The 20732-nt window shown below is 39.2% G+C and overlaps 2 protein-coding genes across 2 annotated transcripts; both read right to left on the reverse strand.

The window, feature by feature from the left end:
* Nucleotides 1–86: 86 nt before the first annotated feature.
* Nucleotides 87–9312, reverse strand: cax1 (cation/H+ exchanger protein 1). The gene is made up of 20 exons (XM_082511382.1): nucleotides 9048–9312; nucleotides 8112–8285; nucleotides 7758–7888; nucleotides 6508–6622; nucleotides 6274–6390; nucleotides 6133–6194; nucleotides 5792–5968; nucleotides 5404–5595; nucleotides 4902–5001; nucleotides 4277–4418; nucleotides 3559–3742; nucleotides 3364–3463; nucleotides 3151–3269; nucleotides 2933–2970; nucleotides 2716–2843; nucleotides 1267–1400; nucleotides 998–1092; nucleotides 797–875; nucleotides 598–706; nucleotides 87–449 (listed from the first exon to the last, which is right to left on the reverse strand). Exons 1-20 carry the CDS (start codon nucleotides 9124–9126, stop codon nucleotides 376–378), a joined length of 2349 nt encoding a protein of 782 aa, XP_082367508.1. The 5' UTR covers nucleotides 9127–9312; the 3' UTR covers nucleotides 87–375.
* Nucleotides 9313–10514: 1202 nt separating this feature from the next.
* On the reverse strand, nucleotides 10515–20732 carry smo (smoothened, frizzled class receptor). Its single transcript, XM_082509583.1, has 12 exons — nucleotides 19854–20732; nucleotides 17812–18011; nucleotides 17466–17675; nucleotides 17193–17365; nucleotides 16828–17047; nucleotides 16592–16715; nucleotides 16375–16467; nucleotides 15825–15933; nucleotides 14020–14205; nucleotides 13326–13474; nucleotides 13074–13208; nucleotides 10515–12944 (listed from the first exon to the last, which is right to left on the reverse strand). The coding sequence occupies exons 1-12, from the start codon at nucleotides 20113–20115 to the stop codon at nucleotides 12328–12330; spliced, it is 2478 nt and encodes an 825-aa protein (XP_082365709.1). The 5' UTR covers nucleotides 20116–20732; the 3' UTR covers nucleotides 10515–12327.

The raw sequence follows: 20732 nt of genomic DNA on the forward strand, positions 1-20732 counted from the left end.
ATAACCTCAAAGGCAAAATATCAAAATGAAAAAGCTGAGAGATTAATAGTCAAAATGCAAAAATACAGAAAGTTTTTTTTCTTTAATGAACATGTTTATTATATCAAATATCAACAAGATATTACAATGATTAACAAGAAAAATACCACAAATTGACATTTCTATTCAACAGCAAAAACGTTTTTAAATTACAGACAGAATTGGAAGACACTATTTTATGTGTATACATATATATAAATATAAAAAAAATCCAAATATTCACTTTAATCTTCAACATGACATTTCTGATCCCACATTTTGTGCGTCTGACCCCAAACCACCAAAGATTAAGAAATCTTTTAATGTGTTTAATTTTCAAAATTACTATTTGGCACATTAACACGAGTGTGGAGAAGGAGCAAAGAAGTAAAGGGCCAAAAGGATGAGGTAGACCACCACTAGAGCCGTGCCTGCAGACAAGACAACGAGTGGATATAAGCAAGATATTTGACATAGGAAAAACTTTGACAAATGCACATATGAGAAAGTCCTTGATAACATCTGATTCGTGCAAAATTAATACTTACATTTCTGGTATTATATCCTGATATTGCTTACCTTGAAAGTAGTCACATTTCCCATCCATGAAGATGTAATTGACCACAATTACACTAAAGATGCTAGCCCAAAGATGAATATCGCTGAACACAAGCATAAAGCCAACATCCTGGGAGGAAAGAGGAAAAAAATAATATATATAGCTTGAAATGTCATAACTGGAATTATCACAAACAAAATAATAATCAATTTAACTTACATAGAATGCATTGAAGAGGATGAGCAGTGGAATCTGGATCATGCAGACCTGCACAGCAATGCAACTTCCCACTTCAAGGCTGCAAAGAGGGGACAAGGAAGGTTTAATATTTTGTGCATTTCCAGTACTCCAGATTAAAATTGAGCCCATCCAGGTGGGTTATAACACACGTGATAATATAACGGGACGATGTTATCAAACCTGAGACTGATATTGTTTTGCAGTGCAAAAAGAATCCCATTGACAATCTCAGGAAGCTCTGGCACCATGGCCAACACCGTGACCCCAATGAAGTACTGCAGCATAAGCAGATAAGCAGTTAACTTCAGTATTATAATATTTGGTCAGCTTTAATACAAGGTTTCCACTTCATTCTACATGCTACAGGTGTCTTGTTCAATAAAGTTTAGAGTTTTTCCTTTTTTTTTTTTAATAAGGAAAATGTAAAGCATAATAATGTATTGAAATACCTGGGAGATGGAGGAATGGGTCAGAAAGGGCTTAATGTTTTCAGTGCAGAGGTCAGCACAGCAAGCCATCAGCACTGTGGCAACAATCAGCACTCCAAGAGCCCTCCACCGGGACCAGTGGACAACATGGTGACCTGCTTGTAACATCCATACCATGAGCTCATTGACAGGTTTAACAATAAGTACTTATGACCTTAAACCGTTAGTGCCCTTTATTTCATTAACTTTAAAAAAACCAAAAAAAAAAACCAAAACAAAGAAAACCCAAAATCATTATCATTGCAAATATTAGATTGTAATCTGCTCTCTAGAGGAAAGGCTCTTTCAACCAAATAACATTTCCAGATCTACCCACAGATCATTCCACACAGTCAGTCCATAAGGACATCCAAATATGCATTTTATGAGGTATGATCTGCAATCTTGTTCCCCTCTAAAAGCCAGCTTGCTTATCACCTTTAGCTTGTGCTACATTTTAAATTAGCATCCAGACTTTGCTAAAACAAACAAAAATACAAACTTCTAATTTGCTAATTCTGATTACTGGTCTGCCATGAGAGTCAAATAAAGAATAATGAGTTAATGTTTAATGGCTTGAGGTGCCAAGATCTTGTTGGGCACACACACAATGACAGTTATATTTCATGATTTTTTTATTTTAATGCATAAACGTTCAAAGAAAGGCTTTTTTAAAATTGCAGCTGTCATGACAGATTTCTTTTCTGATGTATTAATTATATATTTGAATCATACCACATTAGTAATAGTAATATCACTTTCTCACTGTCACTTAGTAGTATGCATGTGCACTACAAATGGGCCTTATGCTCGACACACACACTTGACACAGTGAGGCCATTGTTAGTTCATGGGAGATGTTAAACAGATAATGAGACGACTCCTCCTTATCAGGGATGTAAATCCTTAGGTGACGGCCAAGCAGAAAACAAGATCATAATTCTCTCTGTGAGGGAGAAGATTTTAAGGATGGGGCTGAAGGTATAGTGAGATGGGCCAACATGTAAGAGTTCTTTGTCTGCAATGTGTTTATTAACTCCTTCTCCAAAATGCTCACCAGTCTTGCTGGTTGCAGAACTGGTTGCAGTTTTATTTAAGATTTTCCATAACACAGCTGGTTTGCATTTCTTTTTCCCCTAGAAAACAATTTAATGCAATTCCCTTAATCTTCACAGGTTTTTACATGCAAAACTGCCTTATTGCAACACTGCACATGCTTGGTAATAAGGAATGCAATGAGCAATAAGCATTTTGCAATCATTTCACTTTCCTATTCCCCAAAAGATTAAACTGCATGCACAACACACCTGTTGCAACGTGGCCCATGGGCAATAATACTGGCATTAATACATGGTTTGGTGACAAGTAGATGGCCGGTGGTGATTTCACCAGTGGGGTTGGAGGTGCTGGTACCCTCTTGTGTGTACTGACCGTGTGCATGGCCCCCGTGACCATCGCTGATATGGATATCATAGATGTGGGAATGGGTCTTCAGTGTGAAGATGAGGCCAATTAGGTATGCAGCAGGCAGAAGGACAGAAATTGTGTACATAAGAGGCCTGCAAAAAAAGAAAAAAAATTATCACTCAAAACAATATCAAGCTGATCGTGTTGGAGAAGTGCTGTGCAATCAAGCATCAAGACTTACTCAATATCGGACAGAATTAAATGGGGCTCACTTTGACTCTGTTGTGAACACAAACAAGATAAGAATGAAAAATCAACAATAAAATAAGATGCAACATGTCGCCCTGGAAAAACCTAAAAGTTGAGTCTTTCCTTTGGACATTTTTAAGTGTACTTACTGAGCTGATCTATAACAAAATACCCTATAACTCTATACAAAAAGAAGAAGCAGCCACCCACCGTGTCATAGTGACAGTTTTTACAGACGAAGGACACAGTGGCATTGCCGGGAACATCGCTGCAACTTTCACACATCAGATTACCAAAGGTCTTTGAAAACAGGGTAGGTGCAAACACACCTAGGGACAATATTGCAGCATGGAAGGGGTTTGGACTCAGGTTTTGGAAGAATTTTGTTTCTCAGTTTGTTTTATGCACATCTGCCATCCTTACCTCCAATGGATATGAAGAGCAAAGCTGAGCTCACTCCAGCTGAACGGCTGTTAAATCGTTGCTCCTGGTGTTTAATACCCCCAATGATCATACATATACCCTGTGCAGTTAGAATTTTTATGCAATGAGTACAGCCATCTGCTTAAGACATCTAATTGCGAATATAACCAATGGGCACAATTCATCTGCTCTTACTGGTATGAACAGTATACATCCAAGAAGGGTGCCAGTTAACGCAGCTTTGACAACCTCTTCATAACATTTGGTGGCAGCATGATGTCCCTGAAGCAATGCCGTGATGTAGAATGTCAACTCTGTGATGGAGCCAAAAGTTGCGTTCACCACCGCTCCCACTGCGAAGTTACACTGTGCAGAAATGCTGCAGGAAGTATACACAGATACAAAGCAAAATAAACAAAAAGAACTGAAATGTTATATGTAGTTAAGAGTTTCTGAAAACGTTCAGTGGGATTAACTTGCTACATACTAACACATTAATTCATAAATTCAGAGGCCGCTAACCAGCGAGCCCCAGCTAGTGCCATCTGGTGTTTTACCCATGCAAGCAGGCAAATTTGCTATTGTTGTAGTTGTCAGTGTCACTCAGTTGTCAATCAGAGTGTTTCTTGTCCTGTGGACAGACCTCAATTGCGATAATCTTGGACTGCTGTGCAGCCTCTGAGTTTAAAAATCCTCCACCTGTTGCAGGTTCTGGTTGCGAGCAGGACTATCATGAACAGCTGCAGTCCAGGACTTGCTTCGCTGCCTACTTGTTGGTAGGGAAAACAGATGAAAGGAGCTGGGGCTAGATAGTTACCAAAGGCTAAAAACAATTAAATAAAAAAGGAGTGAAGTTTGAATTTCACCCACTATAATTTTTCATCACTTCAAAAATAAAATGAAAGAATTTTACCTGGCTATTCCCATGCCAATATAATAAGACAGGGGAATAATGGAAATCATGGCTGTAGCAAACTTTGTCTCGGCTCTGAAGTAATTGTTTTCTTTGTCAGCGTAACCAATGATCAAAGTGATAAATACCAACGGAAGCAGGTCTGCAGTGGGCATAGGTTTAAGGACAACAGACAGACAGTGGACAGACCAGCAGTAAAAATACTAGTGGCTATAGTAGAACATCTTTTCTGCACGTCTGCCCTGGCCTGAAAATTTATACAGTTACAGAAATCAGACAGCAGAAGGGTTATTATCATTATAGCTAAGCTATGAAGACGAAAGGCCTATATCATATCTTTCTGAGTAAATACAATTACAACATAGTTTAAAAAATTATTTTTCCTTCACAAGACTTTTAGTAAAGTTGACCTCTGGCCTTGACCTTGTGGTCACGGTCACCAAAACGTTTCCTACATTTTTAGCCGATACATCTGTGGTATCAATTCTACAATCCTTGGGTTATCGTGTTCACAAAGTTGAGTGTCACCAGACCGCTCAGCGATCATCCCCCAGGCCTTTCAGGCTGAGGATTAAAAACTGTAACTGAGCCCCTTACTTTATGTCTAACAACTTAAAAAGGATACTGAGGGCGAAAATGTTGATACCGTGGACTGTGTATTTGTAGTAATGCATATTGAAAGCTTGATAACAGCATAAGAGGACTCTGGTTCCACATGCCTGTGTCTGCAAGGGAGATCGTAGAATTTAAAAAAAAGATTCAGTAAACATGCATTAAAATTGATTAGCTCCAACATTAACAAGTTATACACAGTTCAGTTTTGCTGAACTGTTTTGATCATACTTTCACTTTGAGGCCATGTGAAAACTGAAAACTTTTTTTTTGTGATATGGTTCAATTGCTCTTTTAAAAAAGGAACAAAGTGTCACAGACAGCATTAAACACACGCTACCACATTTAAAGCTTGTGGGAAGTACAAAGGATCATGGCTAATAAGGCGGCTGTAAAAAGTAACAACACTGCGGTTGGTATTTTGAAAAGCATAACCATTGCGGTAATGGAGGGGGAAATCCTTCACGCATCCTCTGCCTTGATATCTACAACATCAATCTGTTTCAGTAAATAACCTTGTCCTTTTCCAGTGTGTGGATGTGAAGGTCCTCTGGTGCCATGAGAAGGACGCCGGTTAGTATACGAGCGTTGATTTTTGCTACTGGGATGGTGAAGACCAGCAACCAGGACAGCACACAGGCGAGGCAGTGCATGACAGCCAGGACAGGGTAACCAAGTAACAACCAAATGCAAGTGCTGACACGACACTGTGGAGGCAGATTAGGACTCATGGTCAGAAGCTTACATACACTCGTCATGCACGTGAAAGCCGTGGCAACTTTTTAAAATTCTAATCATTTCTTTGTTCTTTTTCCCTGAGGTTGAATTAAATGTAAACTTCTATATAAATATTTCAGAACTGTGCACAGCACCACATAACTGAGGTCAGTATGATTTTCTTACCCAGTGCTTTGAAGTATTCTTTGGTGGCAGTTCTGGGACAGGGATCTGGATAGGTGGGGGTGAAGACACTAAGGATGCAGAGTCTTTGTTCACGACAAGGTCCTCACTGTCCATCTCATGAGGAATAACCTCACAGTTTGGAGGGTTCACAGAGAATCTATCAAGTACATTATCAACCTGAAAAAAAATTAATAAATTCTTATTAGAGGATTTTAACTGAATGCTGTCATTAAAACCTATTTATCCTATTAAAAATCCTGATTTTTAAACTTAAAATAGCAACTCTAGCATCTACACAGTATCAAATTTAGTACACAAATTACATTAAAAGGCTTCATTACCTTCTCAATACACTTCCCAAATGGCCAAATAAAGTACCATGCCAATGTGACACAAACTTTTCCTAAAAGAAGAAACTCATTAGCATTATTTTCCAGATTTACAGAAAACAAGAGTGCTGCAGTTTTTTAAAGACTACATACCATAAGCAGAAGCTGCCACTGTCAGAAACATGACAGCAGAAATGAGGATGTAGATTAACGCTATCCACCAACCAAATAAAAATACATAGCACACATTCCCAAAGGTTACCACTGAACCTGAGAGACAGAAATCACAAACGCAGGTTAGTTCTTTAGCGTAAGAAACACGAATTTGCATGTATGAGCGTGCTGGAGTTAAACAGAGTTCTAATATGAAAAAAAGGCAAAAGGAACCCAGGCGTTCTTGAGCCTTAACAATGCTAAGGTCAGAGTGCAGCTCTTTCATGATCTCCGATTGGTCTTCAATGGGCTTCTCCGTTACACTGGCCTTCCATTTTCTGAAACCAAACTGAAGAAATAAAGGGGTATTATTGTTAAAAAGAAAAACACCTGCAGCTTTGAGTGCGTGTATTACACTCACAGGTTCATAATCAGGGGTGTGGACTCAAAAAGAAAAAGCTTTAGTGTCATTCTGGAGATATTCCGAGTTTTTGTTTTACATGTAGCCATTTTTAAACACAGCTTTACCACAGTTTAGAAATAATGTGAGGGACCAGTTTCGACGGGACTAGAAATGAGCATATCAGAGGGACAGCTCAGGTTGATTGGTTTGGTGACAACGTTAGAGGCAATCTGCACATGTGCCGGGAAGTGGACAAAGTATATTAAATATGGAGCTGCCATGCAGGGGGGAGAAAAAAAAAGGAGGATGACCACATACAAAGCTCATGAATTTGGTGAAAGACATGTAGAGGGTTGGTGTGACAGAGGTGGCTACAAGAAGCAAGAAGGAGAAGAAGAAAGAAAAGACAAAGAAGTGAAACTGAAAAAAGTACATAAATGTTTACAGCTTTATCGTAATAAGCAACCACTAATGTCAGGCACATCATGCTAACACTGAACATATATTTGCTATTCTTGTGGGAACATTCCTACCAGCGTAAAAATTAGCCCACTAATCCTCAATCATAAAGTAAAAGCATCTTCTGTAAGGAAAAACTAGCAGACCCTAAATTGCTGTTAACATCTGTATTAAGTGGAGTACATTTTTTTGTGCAACACAGTAACAGAAGAAATGCCAGGACAACAGAAGAGCTGTTTCAGGCGGTTTAGCAGCGTTTTCCATCCGAGTGAGTAAAACCCCCTTAAGCCTGCATGGATAACAGACTACAGGAGAAGAAAAAGCCCCAAAACACAACCCCATGTTTTTCTGCGTCACTTCTGATACCTCAAACGGCTATCACAGAACCACTAAAGTTTATGGTTACTAGAAATGAAAGATTCTGTGTGATTACATTTCTAAATTCTTGCCCTAGACTCATATTAAATTTACTGCGAAAGCTGTGCATCCTTTTCACATGTGTATTTTAAAATGCTTCAAGTCCCTTTTCTTTCCTTTATGAATAAAAAGTGAGAAATTAGATGCCGTAGTATGTAGTAATTGTTTAGCACGTAACCACTGCCCTGATTGAGTGGTTTCCTACCTTGTAGTTGTTGGCCTCCCTGTGTGCCTCCACTTCATTGTCAACTCTGATTGTAGTCCTTGTGGTGCATTCATGCCATCCATCTTCTCCATTGCGTGGTGGAGAAGACCGGGCTGAGGTGACATGCCCCCCTGTGCAGATTAAAAAAACAAAACCAAAACAACTTTTCTACCCTGTTCTAATTTAAACCTCTCTATATTTTAACATTTCACATGTCCATATACACAGAATCTTATAATGCTTTAGCCATGTTGGGAAAGGTAGTCTTGATCATCCAGAACCAGCCAACTAGAGTTATTAAATCCAGTCAGGTATCTGCTACTTTATTCTAGTTTCAGCTAATGTCATATTCACCTCTATGGACACCAAAAAAACATTTTGGGGTGTAGTGGCAGAAGTGGTGTCCAGAAGCATCTGGGGAGGGTGTATCTGCAGGGCCTGTCTCGAGATGATGGGCCCCAACACAGAGCCTATCAGTTAGGGAGAGTTGCCGTGGATATCGATGCTGTTCTTGATGGACACAGGTCTCTAAATATGGAAACATTATAAAGAGCGTGAAGTATGGTTTTCAGAAGAGAACAGCGTATCAGTTCCATTCATAGTGTGTTAGCTGACCGACATGCTTCCATGAAAATGTGTGTGACAAACACAAACCTCCTGAGAGTCATACAGAGTCCATACAAAACCCATGCTCTCAACAGCAATCAGTCAAGACTGATTATCAGTGCATTGCAATGCAGCGCTAAGAATCCTGCTGGGCTTTCAAATTAAAAAAGGAATGCATACTGGTTATGGTTCATGAAAAGCAGTTGATTTAATGGTTGGCAGCCAGTGGAAGGCAAAGATTAAAATGAAAAGAAATTACTGCAAGAAGAAAACAGCAGCAAGTATGTGATTTTTTCATTAAATCAAAACAGAAAAAAATAGGTTAAACGGAGTTAAAGTGAGCAGTTGTTGCCTCTAGGAACGTTACTAAACACCATCCCAAGGAAGCACCATATGACCTACATACATACATACAATACAACTGTGACCATCAGGCTATCCTCCACAACGCTATCTGTTTAAACATTAAGGTTTAACAACAGCAACAACGTCGTTTTCAATAGAATTATGACCACAAAAATACAAATTGAAATTAGTTTTAACTTTTGTTTTTAACCGAAAGCGACTTTAAAGAGCACGTGGAACGCAAACTTGACAAAATACTCAAAACGTCATTTTTTAAAAGTCTACATGAAAGGATCTGCGCAGGTGTGGAGGAGCACACGCTGAATAGTTTGGTCTCACCTGACGATGAATCAGCCTCGGATATTCTTGGTAAGTTTTCCACATCACCCGGTAAAAGTAAACAGTTTTTGTGGGACATTTTGGGTTGTTGTTGTTTTTTGGGTTTTTTTGGTATGACACTTTATTCTCCGAGCGTTGCTCCTATCCTGTAATCCTCTGGACTTGACTTCCCTCCCTCTTTATTCTGTGCAGTCCGAGCTGCTATTGGCATTAGCAGTCAACCATTAGGACGAGGTGAAGTGGGCGGTGGGGGAAGCGGACGGGAAACAGCAAGAGTATTATATTTTCTGATATATAAATACAGACAGAGCGCCTAACTTTATTTTATTTTTTCAACTTCACTTTTCTTAATATTATTTTTATACGGATATTATTATGGGTTTTTTTCTTCTCCAAATCTCATAAAACCAAAACTGTACTTATGTTAGTGCCCCCATTGGATCTATATAATATATCATATATGGTCATATAATAATAATATATAATATAAGTTATATATTTAATTACTTTTTTATCACTTACCTCGCTTTTTAATTTTATGTATAAAATTTAAGTTATTTCTTATGGCATTTTTGTAAGTTACTTTGATTCCTACTAGTGTTTACGTTGATTGTTATGTCCATTTTATTCATAGCCTGCGGTAAATTTCAAGAACAGAAGCTGACCCAAAAGGCACATTTCCATTCCAGCTCTTCAAAAAAAACACAGTTTCAAAATATATTTAAACCTGAAAGGTGTGTTTTGGTTTTGTTGTCTTAGCTAATTATTGTGGAAAGAAAATATCACAGTGATTTAAGAGTCATTCAGGTGTGTTCATCATTTCCAAATAAATTATGATTCATCTCATAAATCATGAAAGACTGTCCTACCCTCCAGCTGCCTTTAGGGGTTAAAAGTATCAGGATCGGTATTGGTATAGGGAATGCAGGCCCTGTATTTATTTGGTTTCAGACTGATACCAAAATTTGCAGTATTGCACATCATTAGTGCAAGCTGCATGCTGCAAGTACACGCTGCGGTCAAAAGTACTGGGCCACACTGTGGCGCAGTTTTTCCAGGGGTTGGCCTGGCGACTTTAATATGACTAAAGTTAAATCCTAATTCTTTTCTTAACAGGACATTTTAGACAGTTCTGTACTTCATACATTGTGGGGACATTTGGGTCCTCTTCTGTCCCAGCATGACTGTTCCTCAGTCCATAAAGGCATGGTTGGATGAGTTTGTTGTAGAAGAACTTGACCTCCTTCCTTGCAACCACTTTGGAATGAAGTAGAACAGAGAATGGGCTAAAATTTTACACCTACACACTGCCCAAAAATTTGTAGAAAACCTGGAAGAGTAAAAATTATTGTAGCTGCAAACGTGGAACGATTTGGAATGGGATGTCATAAAAGTTCCTGTCCTCGAGTCGTAGCGGAGATTACAACTGTTACAAAAGGCAAAACACGAAGAAAAAAAATGCACATATCTGTTTCACTTTTCACTAAAATTTTATTTACATATAAAAACAAAACAAAAGAAAATACAGCTGCACAGTAAAAGTGACAGTATTCTTATACTCAGTTTGGAGACTAAACACACAAAGCGCCACAGTTAATCTTCAGACAGCTTACAAAAAAACAGAAATTATTACTTTTCAAAAGTAATCCTCATTTCTATTTTTTTTTAACACAAACTTTTTAGGTGGACATCAGCTTTTTTTTTGTTATTGAATTCATAGTGTGGCAGTGTGGCAACTACTAATAACATAAATAATTCTCATACACTTCTATGTAACAAAATTTATCTGTGTTGACTAAGTAGCGATTTAACACAGTTTACTTCAGCATCATTTATCCACAGTAAGTGTAAACACACGTGACGATAGTAGGTGATCATTTGGTTACAGCACGAGTACAGCGGCAGATTTTTTTTTCTTTTATAGAGCAGTTGACTCTTCCCTTTTGTTCAACATCATGCAAGCAGAAGAATCGAGTGATTTGTACATTGGAAATATAACAGATTGAGAAATCTATGAGCAGCTAATACAGTACACACAGAAAGAGAGAGAGAGATGGAAAATTCTGCACTTTTTATTTTCAGATCTGAATAAGCTCCTTGTGGAGCATTATCAAATTTTTTTAACTGAACTGAGGAGGATGTAGTTTTGACTTAATATTTACAACAGAATAAGAAAAAGTAGAAATACAGCTGCAAAAAATGTAGAAGAAAAGTTGAAATGTACAAGTAAAAGAGAGCCATTCATTTCAGTCCAATGCAGCAAAACTGTAAAGTAAGTTTTCTTCCAATCAAAGCAGAAAGTGTAGAATTATTGCACCAGGCAACAGAGTGTGTACATATAACTACACAGTTACAGTAGCTTATTTAATAAAAGAAAAAAAAGGCTTTACTATTTAAGGCATCAAAAATGAAGTGTAAAAGAAGCTATGAGTTATCGTATGTGGATCTAATTTCATTTTAGTCCCAGTGTGTATTAGAAATTCTTCAGGAAGTGCGAACATTTAGCATTTAGCAATTATTAGTATTTATAGGGTGAGGGGGCGTGTGGGTAATGGTTAGTACCCCAACTGTACATAAGAACAAACAATTAATAGATATATAGTAGCTTGAAGATAGAGCAAAACATTAAAATATAATACAAGAGAAGACTTGCGATAAACAGCATTATGCAGCTTCTGCTGCCCTAGGAGTGATGAAATACTCGTGACATAAGACGTCAATAAAAAATATTAAATATAGCAACAACAATAAAAAGGCATTTTAAAATAGTCTTCTAGAATTGGTGAAATCTTTTTAAAGAAGTCATTCATTGATAATCCCAGGAAAAGTAAACCTGGTTAATTCATCCTTGACTGGCACCGATCGGAGTGTCGGGTCCCACCGTAACACACAGAGCTTGAAGTTGTAACCAGCAGGTTGGAGCTGATGCAGGCGGACGAATGAGTCGGTGCTTCAGGATAAAGACATCTGGGTTTCTGTATTGTTTCAAGCCATGTACGGTTTTAGCTGCCTTATTTGACTTATCATCCTGGAGTTGCTTTTAAAATGTTACTGGACACAAATAAAATATAAAAATAATTTCTTATACACAACACTTTTTATTCTATTTTATCCCTTTGCGTTTTTTTTAAGAAAAAAAAATGACCAGCTTTGTTCCATCTTAACGTCCAGGCATTGGGATTTTGCTGCACTTTAGTAAGAATTTGCGAAAGTATCCAGCACTTTTTTTTTTACCTTGCTATGTACGTACACCTTAAAACAGTCTATTTCAGCTATGATTTTAGAAGTCAGAGTCAGCGTCCATAAGCTCCGCCTCCATTAAATTGGTCCTGGAGTGGATGGGTCCGTAACCAGCCCTCCGGCCTGCTGGTACCCGAGCCACGTGGGCCATTCTTTCTGATATTCCATCAGTGATATCCATATTTCCAGGGTAGCGTGAAGACGCACTAGGCTGCCAATTGGAGGGAGGGTAACGCGGACCAAGACCCAGATCCTCTGGACGATCTCTGAAGGTCAGGGGGTCAGACAGCATGCTGTGGCCATAGCCATTCTGGCTGGTCTGGTACTGCAGGTAGGGACACTTCTCCTCGCATGACAGACGGCGCGAAGGTTGGAAGTCTGGGTAAGACCCAGGCAGAACTTCCTCCTCAATCTTCTGTTGTTGTCTCTGCTGTTCCTGCAGATTGGCAACCAGGCTTGGATGAGGAGGCAGTTTGGGCAGACGGGGCACTGAGCTGCGACCAAACTCACGCTGGCGATAAACCTGGTGGTCCACCATCTCCTCAACCGGACGCACCTCCTTCTTCCTCTTCTTCTTCTTCTTTTTCCTCTTTATCATTTCTGGTGAAATTTCGGCCTCCACCATCCACAGGCGGTTCCTCTCCTCTGGAGGGGGCACTGTGACAAAATAATAGAAAGTAAAGATTACGATTTTTTTTTTTTAAACCCAAGGTCTAGAACATCTGATCTGAAATTTATATTCAAGGGAGTTGGTGTAAAGCCAGAATCATGGTCTCCGGAGCTCACCTGGTGTACCAGTGGGAGTAACAGAAATGTCCTGTGGGAGGATGGCACCTCGCCTGGCCACCATCTTTGTCACATGCTGTGCCCAAGCTGATGACATGTCATTTGATGGCTCGTTTAGGTCAAAATTGATTCCGGCTATGAAAAAGAAGAAAAAAATTAACCCTAACTAACCCTAACCCCATTTACTGGTCAATACAATGACATCTCTGCACTCAGATGTATTTATCTGAATTAGCTCAATGATATACTCACCCACTGGTCCTTCGTGGGACACGGTGTGCATGCTGAAGGACAGCTCTTTCTCTGGATCTTTGTGGAGCTCCTTCCTCATCGCGAATGCCTTGGCGATCATCTTGCTTTTCTTTATCCTCTTCGGTTCATTATCGCTACGGCCGATGATCCTGGCAAAGTAGAATGACGGATGGCTACATTAATTTTTCTGACAACAAAAATTCAGTCCTGATCCACTGATAGCAAGAGATTGAGACCTAATGTTTTGCAATCCAACAGCTGCCATTTGACCTTAGATAAAATGCTAAAATCATCAATCAAGCTCTGTCATGGAAAAATACAGAGTAAGAAAGCCTTGGCCTCGACTGAAAATGCAAACCCCCCAAAAAGTCAACAGTGCAAACTGAAATGCATGCACTGGGGGTACACAACAGGACTAAATGCATGTGCGTGTCTTCATACTTTGAAGTGATGGGGATACAATCCAAACTTTTCAGTTATTTTGGACAAAGAGCAGGCATTTAACACACCGCTATCACTGTACATATTAATATGGACAGGCGTGTAACAATGATTTTAAAAACAGACTGTTGCTAATTTTTTTTAAAAGAACATTAAAAAAGGGCAAATAATCATCCTAACCTACAGTATCTCTTCACTGCTATAGCCATAACACCAGATACGTGTTTGCAGAAGTTTGTGTTAACTTGCTCACTTGCACCAGGTGCGTTTCCAGATGAGGATGGTGGCTTTGGTCCAGACCCAGGTGCTCATGGCGATACCCGTCCCAAACATGGAAAACAGGTTAATTTTCTCCACCATCAGACTGGGGCGGTTCTTAATGGTGCATTCTGGGATGGGCTTGTTTGTCTGAGAGGCGATTGTCACGTTGGCCTCACACCTGTTGAAAATACGACAGAGACGATTAGTCTGTGTCTCCAACAGTGCCCACAGTGTGTGCCTCCCACACCTTCTAGCTAGTCATATGACTGAGGTGCATTCAAATGCTGGATCTGGTTAATAAGAAGGTCTTTTACATGTTAGGGTGGGGAGAGAGTGGTTTACATTTTTGAGGCAAAATTCATTCCAGTCCAGCCAGTGTCAACACGGTGGGGAAAGAGGGCTGCATTCACTGCTTCATGCTGAGTGGTTAGATGGCGGTTTGGAGTGTGCATCAGGTTGTGGATATCTGTGTGTGACTGGATGCGGAGGGTGAAACTGAGAAGTGCTGAGGTATAAAGCAGCTTTTGAAGCAAGCAGGTGTAAACTTTAACACCTTAGGACTTGAACTGCTGCAAAACTGTAAGGTAAAACTTCCTTCAGTCCAGACAAGGATTCGAATGACTCCATACTGATCGCTACCACTGACCATTTTAGTTCCACCTAATCAAAACTTTGGTGCATAATGAGTGTATAAATAAAAGATTAATAGCGTAAAAACTAATGTTATTTTACCTTTTCTAAAATTTTTAAACAACAACTAAATGTCAATGCAACAGAAATGAACTAATGCATGATATTAACATGCTTTGGTTAATTAGTTCTCACAGGTAGCTGCACATTGGCCTAATCAGCAAGAGATCAGCTGGTTAAATCCTAAAAGGAGAGCCAAAATCTCAGGCCTCAGACTGCTCAGTGTATGATGTCACTGAGAAGGGGTATCCTTAATATGGTCACCCCGATCACCTTCCATTCAACCATCTGTTTACAAGGGGTAGCCAATGAAAAGAAAGTTGCCTTAAAGGGAGAGGAGCAGGTCTCCATGAGGGTCTGCAAACGTTAAATACTGTGAGTGGAGCCAATATTAGTGGACCAATATTAGCTATTTGCCAATATATTGGGACTGGGATTTTTAATGGCCGATACATTTTTTGTGGTATAAAACATATGGAAGAAACCGCCTTTAAGCATGTAACAAGTGTTGCTTAGTTTGTCCACCAGAGGGAACTCTGCAACCTCCCTATTGACAACACATTTTCGGGAAGAACACAGCACAATAACCAGCTGATCCAAGTAGACTCAGGCAGGGTGTAAACAAGTAATCAACGACTGGTAACGATAAAGGAAGAGTACTTTTAAACTGCATTATCATATTATGTTAGGACTCATAAATAACAACAAATAACAAATATTGGGGGAAACTATTTATGTGTTTTGTGTTTGAAAGAAAAAAAAAATCAGCCAATATATGGAATGTTTAAATCACCAAATATTGGTCTTAAAAATCGGTCAGGCTATAGTGACAATTTATCCAAAGGTACTCTAATAGATTCCAATTATAAATATATGGAGATAGAAATCAGCATAATAGGTTTACTTTAAATTAATGTGACATATTTGGAAAAATTCAGGTATTTATTTATTTATTTTTTAGGAGATATGCATCCTGGGCCTGGCATTGTGGTCCCTTTAAGGTGGAAAGGGTAATATGCTGTGCAATAGCAGTGGTGACTTTGTTAGTGTGAGGAGTAAAAACACATAAAATTATATGTTTTCCGTCTAAAAGAAAACACAACTTACAGCACATAATCCCTGAAGCTTCTTTCCCACTCAGCTTGGTTGAAGAAGTCATAAAAGTGGCAGCCAAAGGTTATAAAGACAAAACCAAAGGCAAGGAATCCAAATATTCCTGTATCGTAAAGAAACACAAGGACAACAAATTATATGTAAGGTATTAGTCGCTTTGCTCCTTGTATACATCATACAGAATAAGAAACCTTAATGCATTATTACATCGGCGTAACTTTGTGCTGAACATGAGGAGGGGGGGTCAAATGGCAGATGATTAAACATGCAACTATTTTTCTGGTAATAACTGAAATAGTACAGAAAAGTAAAGAAGTAAAGAAAATCAACAGCCTATTTGTGCAAGATAATTCATAATTTTATTGGGGGGGGTATATTGGTTGGGTCTGATTACTTGGGGGGGGGGGGTCATAACCCCCCAGGAAATTACGCCCCTGCATTATTAAAATGCCTGATTTCTATGATGAACAAGCAGTTAAGCCCAGGTTTCAACTCTCAGGATGGTTTCTCTCTGATATTGATCAGGCGAGAGTAGAGAACTTACCAAGTCGCAGCATAGTCTCATTGATTTTGCTCGCTGCTTTCTCACTCAAGAGACCGGGGTGATTACTTTTGATGGAAAATAATGTCATAACACCTAGAAACAGAGAAATGTTTTAATTAAGTCTTTGCAAAGATTAAAGAGTAACTTTTATGACAGTTTGTGTCTCTTTTTAGCTCTTTGAGCTCAAAACATGACAAACCAGTTCTTCGGAACTCACCGCGAATGAGGAAGTAGCCACCAACAACAAGCACCACTCCAATGGGTGCAAGCACAAAGCCAGCGCGATACCTGTAGTTCTTGTAGCCCACAAAACAGATCCCGCTCACAGAGTCTCCGTCAACCTTTAGACAACCAGGCATAGACAAAAGGAATCATAAAACTGACCAACCTCAGTTGTAAAACATTTTAAAATCTCAAAGAATGAGGAATTTTAGTGAAAAGCCTCATACACACCTCAGCGATTGCTAGGATGGCCACAGTGAGGACAAAGGGGATGGACCAGGTGACCATGTGGAAGTAAGAGGTTCTACCAGACAGTGGCTGGTGAGTAGTGCCCAGAGCTTTGAAGGATGTGTGCCAGGCATATGTCAGCATGACAAACCAAATCACACCTGACATCAGGGAGTAGTAGACGATGATGAAGATGGTGACACATGACAGCGTTTCCGAAGACCTGAAAAGAGCAAGATTAGAGAATTTCTGTGATTTTTTTTTTTCTTTTTCTTTTCTTTTTTTTTGGGGGGGGGGGCATGCGGAGGGGGAAAAAATCACATGAAATCGTATCATATTTAACGCTGAGATCGAGGTTTTGCACTCACGAGGGCTCCCCGAGTCGCATCGTGTTGTCGCTCTTGCATACAATCTCTTCACGTGCGCCATCCAGAAATTGGGCCAGCCAGCCGATGCTGCCCACAAAGAAACAGGCGTTGATGTAGAAGAGAATGACAGCTGGGTAGCGGTTGGAGTTTTTCCAGTCTGCAAGAAATGTGGCCTGAAAAATAAAGAGAAATAATTAACAAAGCGAGAATGTGGCTTAAGTTAAATGTGACCCAATCCCCCCCAAAAATGAATACCGTTATAGTTTGTCTCACCAGGGTAAAGAAAGTGCAGAGGAGGGTGATGGTTCCAAAGTAAGCGATGTAGGCGTGCATGTCATTGTGCTCCTCTTCAGTGAACAGAGGATTGTCACACTGGATACCACAGCCCTCCACGTCCTTGTACCAGCTCGACTGAATGTCCGTCTTCACCAGAGGAGCTTCACACTGGCCCGATGTGTTGAACTTCAGCTTTTGCACCTCATTCTGCAAACAGAGGATATAATGGGTAGTCTTACAGCTGCCTAACAGTTTGAAATCATTGCTGTTTACTGGACCCTGACCTCTGAGCCCGGACTTTTAAAAAAAGTCTCACATGACATTACATGACAATTGAACATACCGAACAGCCCACAGGGAATTTGTCACATTTGAGAAAGCTGGGCCAGCCTCGCTCCCGATCCACGATGCTACATGGACTACGTGTAGTCAGACAGAGGCTCTGGCTGGGCAGTTCAACTCGGCCGTTTTCGCATTTGGGCATGTAGACGGCGCAGAGCAGAGGCTGGATGACCGACCAACAGCGAGGGGCATTCCGCAAACCTAGGACACAAAAACAAAACTGAAACTTCCTGTGGCATTTAACTTAGAGATGATAGATTCACCACAAGAATGACAATGATCCCATGAGTAGTTAGATTTATGAGACCAGTGATGATGACAGTGATGATCGTTATACACTTCCTATCAATTTCCAAGAGCCGGAGGTGGAGATGTACATATTAAGAGAAGTTATGCAAAAAGGGAAAAAGAAATTATTCACTTTGAATATGACTGACTGAATCTGATTCTTTTAATTTGCATGTTCTATTTGTACAATAGCAATTAATCGAGTAATCCACAACTCAGTCAGTGGAAAACAGAGAAGGTGGGCCTGTACAATATGAGAAAAATCTACAATGTTCAATGTTTTGTTCAATATTGCAATGACAACATATGATGAATAAACAAATATTGAGGCGTCCATATTACATTTATTCTCCAGATATGTGAAGGGATAAGGTGCTAAGGAAGCAGCATTAAGTTGGTGGTGTTTTCTCATTTTGTAGTAAGATTGTTGCTACTGTTGAGCTCTTTTCATTTTTCATTGAACAGAACATTAAACATAAGATTTTTTTTGTATTTATTGCGTTTCAGACAGTCTTTTACTGTGTGTTTATGGCCAATTCACAAGTTCCTTAAGTTGCACAAATGATGCAGTGCCAGTTTCGCTGGCAGGCAACTGCAAGTGACAAATAACGGCTCAATTCAATTCAATTCAAATTCCAGCAGGTAGTTAACTGCATACTTTTCTTGACTGTTGCTCAGACATAAATAAATGAATATATAAAATAAATAAAACACATATGGACAAAAAAATGACATAAAAATCATTTTGTGTGACTGAAAATGAAAACTACCACATTCCCTCCCATATAAAATGTATATGTTTTAAATGTGTTTTATAAGAGATATATGCTTCATATCAAAATAGCCCCTTTCACAGTTTTCAAAATAGAATTATTAATGGAACATATTAACAGTAACTGAACACCCTGTGTATACTGTATACAGTATACATAATTGTTATAATTATGTTGCATCAAGTCATAGAGGTCTTACAGGTCTTATGGCTAAAATTGTTTCTGATTATTGTAGATTTGAGGTTTGGCAGTCTGACAAAGTGAGATTTCGTGACGTCAATTATAGGTCAGTTTATAGTCTAGATGATAAAAACTTGGGATTAAAAATTTACAAATTAAAAAAGTTTATTTTTCCATCCGTGTAACACTTATGTACGGGCATGGTTACAGACTTCACCTTATAATACTTGCAATTTTTTTTATTATTGTTTACAAGAATGATTTTCTAAATTAGTAAAAATCGAGACAAATGATACTCTTTAAGATCTGTGAGGCTGGCCTGGTACTGACAGGTCATTAGTGAGAGTTTATGAAGGTCAAAGTCTTCTTGCGGAATATCTAAAAACCCTTTTATCAGCCGGTCTTCATTTGTTTCCGCTCTTAACACCTTTGAATGATTGTCCTTTGTTACCTTTAATGGATTTTAACCCCTCTTTTCCTCTCGAGGATCTTTTCCATTACTTAAACCTCCTGAGTACTTGTGAATTGTCACAGCAGGCCGTTATCATGCATTTAACATCTTATCTCAATAGAACAATACAAAGTAAATACTGATAAATACGGTATATTGACTGAAAAACAGCCAATTTTCAGAGTTTCGGCTTATTAAAAAGCTAAATGAGTTAATTGTTACTACAAAAAAAAGAAAAAGAAAAAAGCATTTTCTTAATTATTTACATGCGGTATCAAGAAACTGACTTCTCTGACATAAAAGACAAACGTACTAAAGTAGCAAATATGAATTATGATTTTCAAATCATACCGGACCACATGGTCAACTTCTCAAAAGCCTCTTCTTGGGTGCTGGAGTCCTCCGCCAGGATCAGAGAAGTGTGACTGTATGGTAAAGGCGATCCCAAACACGTGTTATATTTAAGCACCTCGCAAGTTGTGGTTTTCTTGCAGGTATCCTCAAATATCGTCCCGTTTGGAGAGAGCACTGCCCCGCAGCCAGAAAGCCAGGCAGCCCAGATGCAAAGCATCCCGTAAAATCCAACAATGGAGCTCCAACTCTTGGAAGACATCTTGGAAGGGGGGGAGGATTCAACTGCGCAAAAAAGGGAGAAAAAAATCACTTTGTTTTCTTGTGCTTCAGCAAACTAATGTACAGAAAGACCAAGATGGGTTGCTCTGTTCTTTAGATTTAGGATAGGTTTCCAAAAGCGGCATGGTAAATTAAAAAAAACTAACTTTAAAGTTTTCCCGAAGTCCTTCCAAACTGTTTCATTCTGCACTTCTCATCCGATCCCTTTTGGCTTTTCCCGAATTCCTTCATTATCCAAAATCTAACCGCCGCGCAAAATGTCCTCATGTGTTGAAAACGCGGATGGTGATCTTAGAGCGGTAATAAAGTATCCATTTGTGTCGTTTAAGCTGGATAGGAAAGTTGCAGATTCTTCTTCCCTCCCCCAACTTCCAAAAAAACTTGCCATGAAAAAGTCTGGATCTCTGTAATAGGATCTCCAGCTCACATGCGCCACCCCTTCTCCAAAACCCCCCTCTTTTTTTATAGTGGCAGAAAAATAAGGTGATAAATTATCCTATATCTCTGTATGAGTTTGAAGAAGTGTTTCTCTCCGGGTGAAGTGTCTGATGAGAGGTTTTTGTTAAGTCCCTGTGAGCTGCACTCACTGTCTGCTGG

This window comes from Aulonocara stuartgranti (genome assembly GCF_965226115.1).
Source record: "Aulonocara stuartgranti genome assembly, chromosome: 17".
NCBI classification, from domain to species: Eukaryota; Metazoa; Chordata; class Actinopteri; order Cichliformes; family Cichlidae; genus Aulonocara; species Aulonocara stuartgranti.

Coding starts and splice junctions, on each gene's coding strand:
- smo (XM_082509583.1), bottom strand. CDS start 20,115: ATGTCTTCCAAGAGTTGGAGCTCCATTGTTGGATTTTACGGGATGCTT. Junction 15,934..16,374: donor TGAGACTATGCTGCGACTTG/GTAAGTTCTCTA, acceptor TTTACGATACAG/GAATATTTGGATTCCTTGCC. Junction 12,945..13,073: donor TACTCCCACTGGTACACCAG/GTGAGCTCCGGA, acceptor ATTTTGTCACAG/TGCCCCCTCCAGAGGAGAGG.
- cax1 (XM_082511382.1), bottom strand. CDS start 9,126: ATGTCCCACAAAAACTGTTTACTTTTACCGGGTGATGTGGAAAACTTA. Junction 3,270..3,363: donor GCTCTTCATATCCATTGGAG/GTAAGGATGGCA, acceptor TATTGTCCCTAG/GTGTGTTTGCACCTACCCTG. Junction 1,401..2,715: donor TCACGGGGGCCATGCACACG/GTCAGTACACAC, acceptor TGTTACAAGCAG/GTCACCATGTTGTCCACTGG.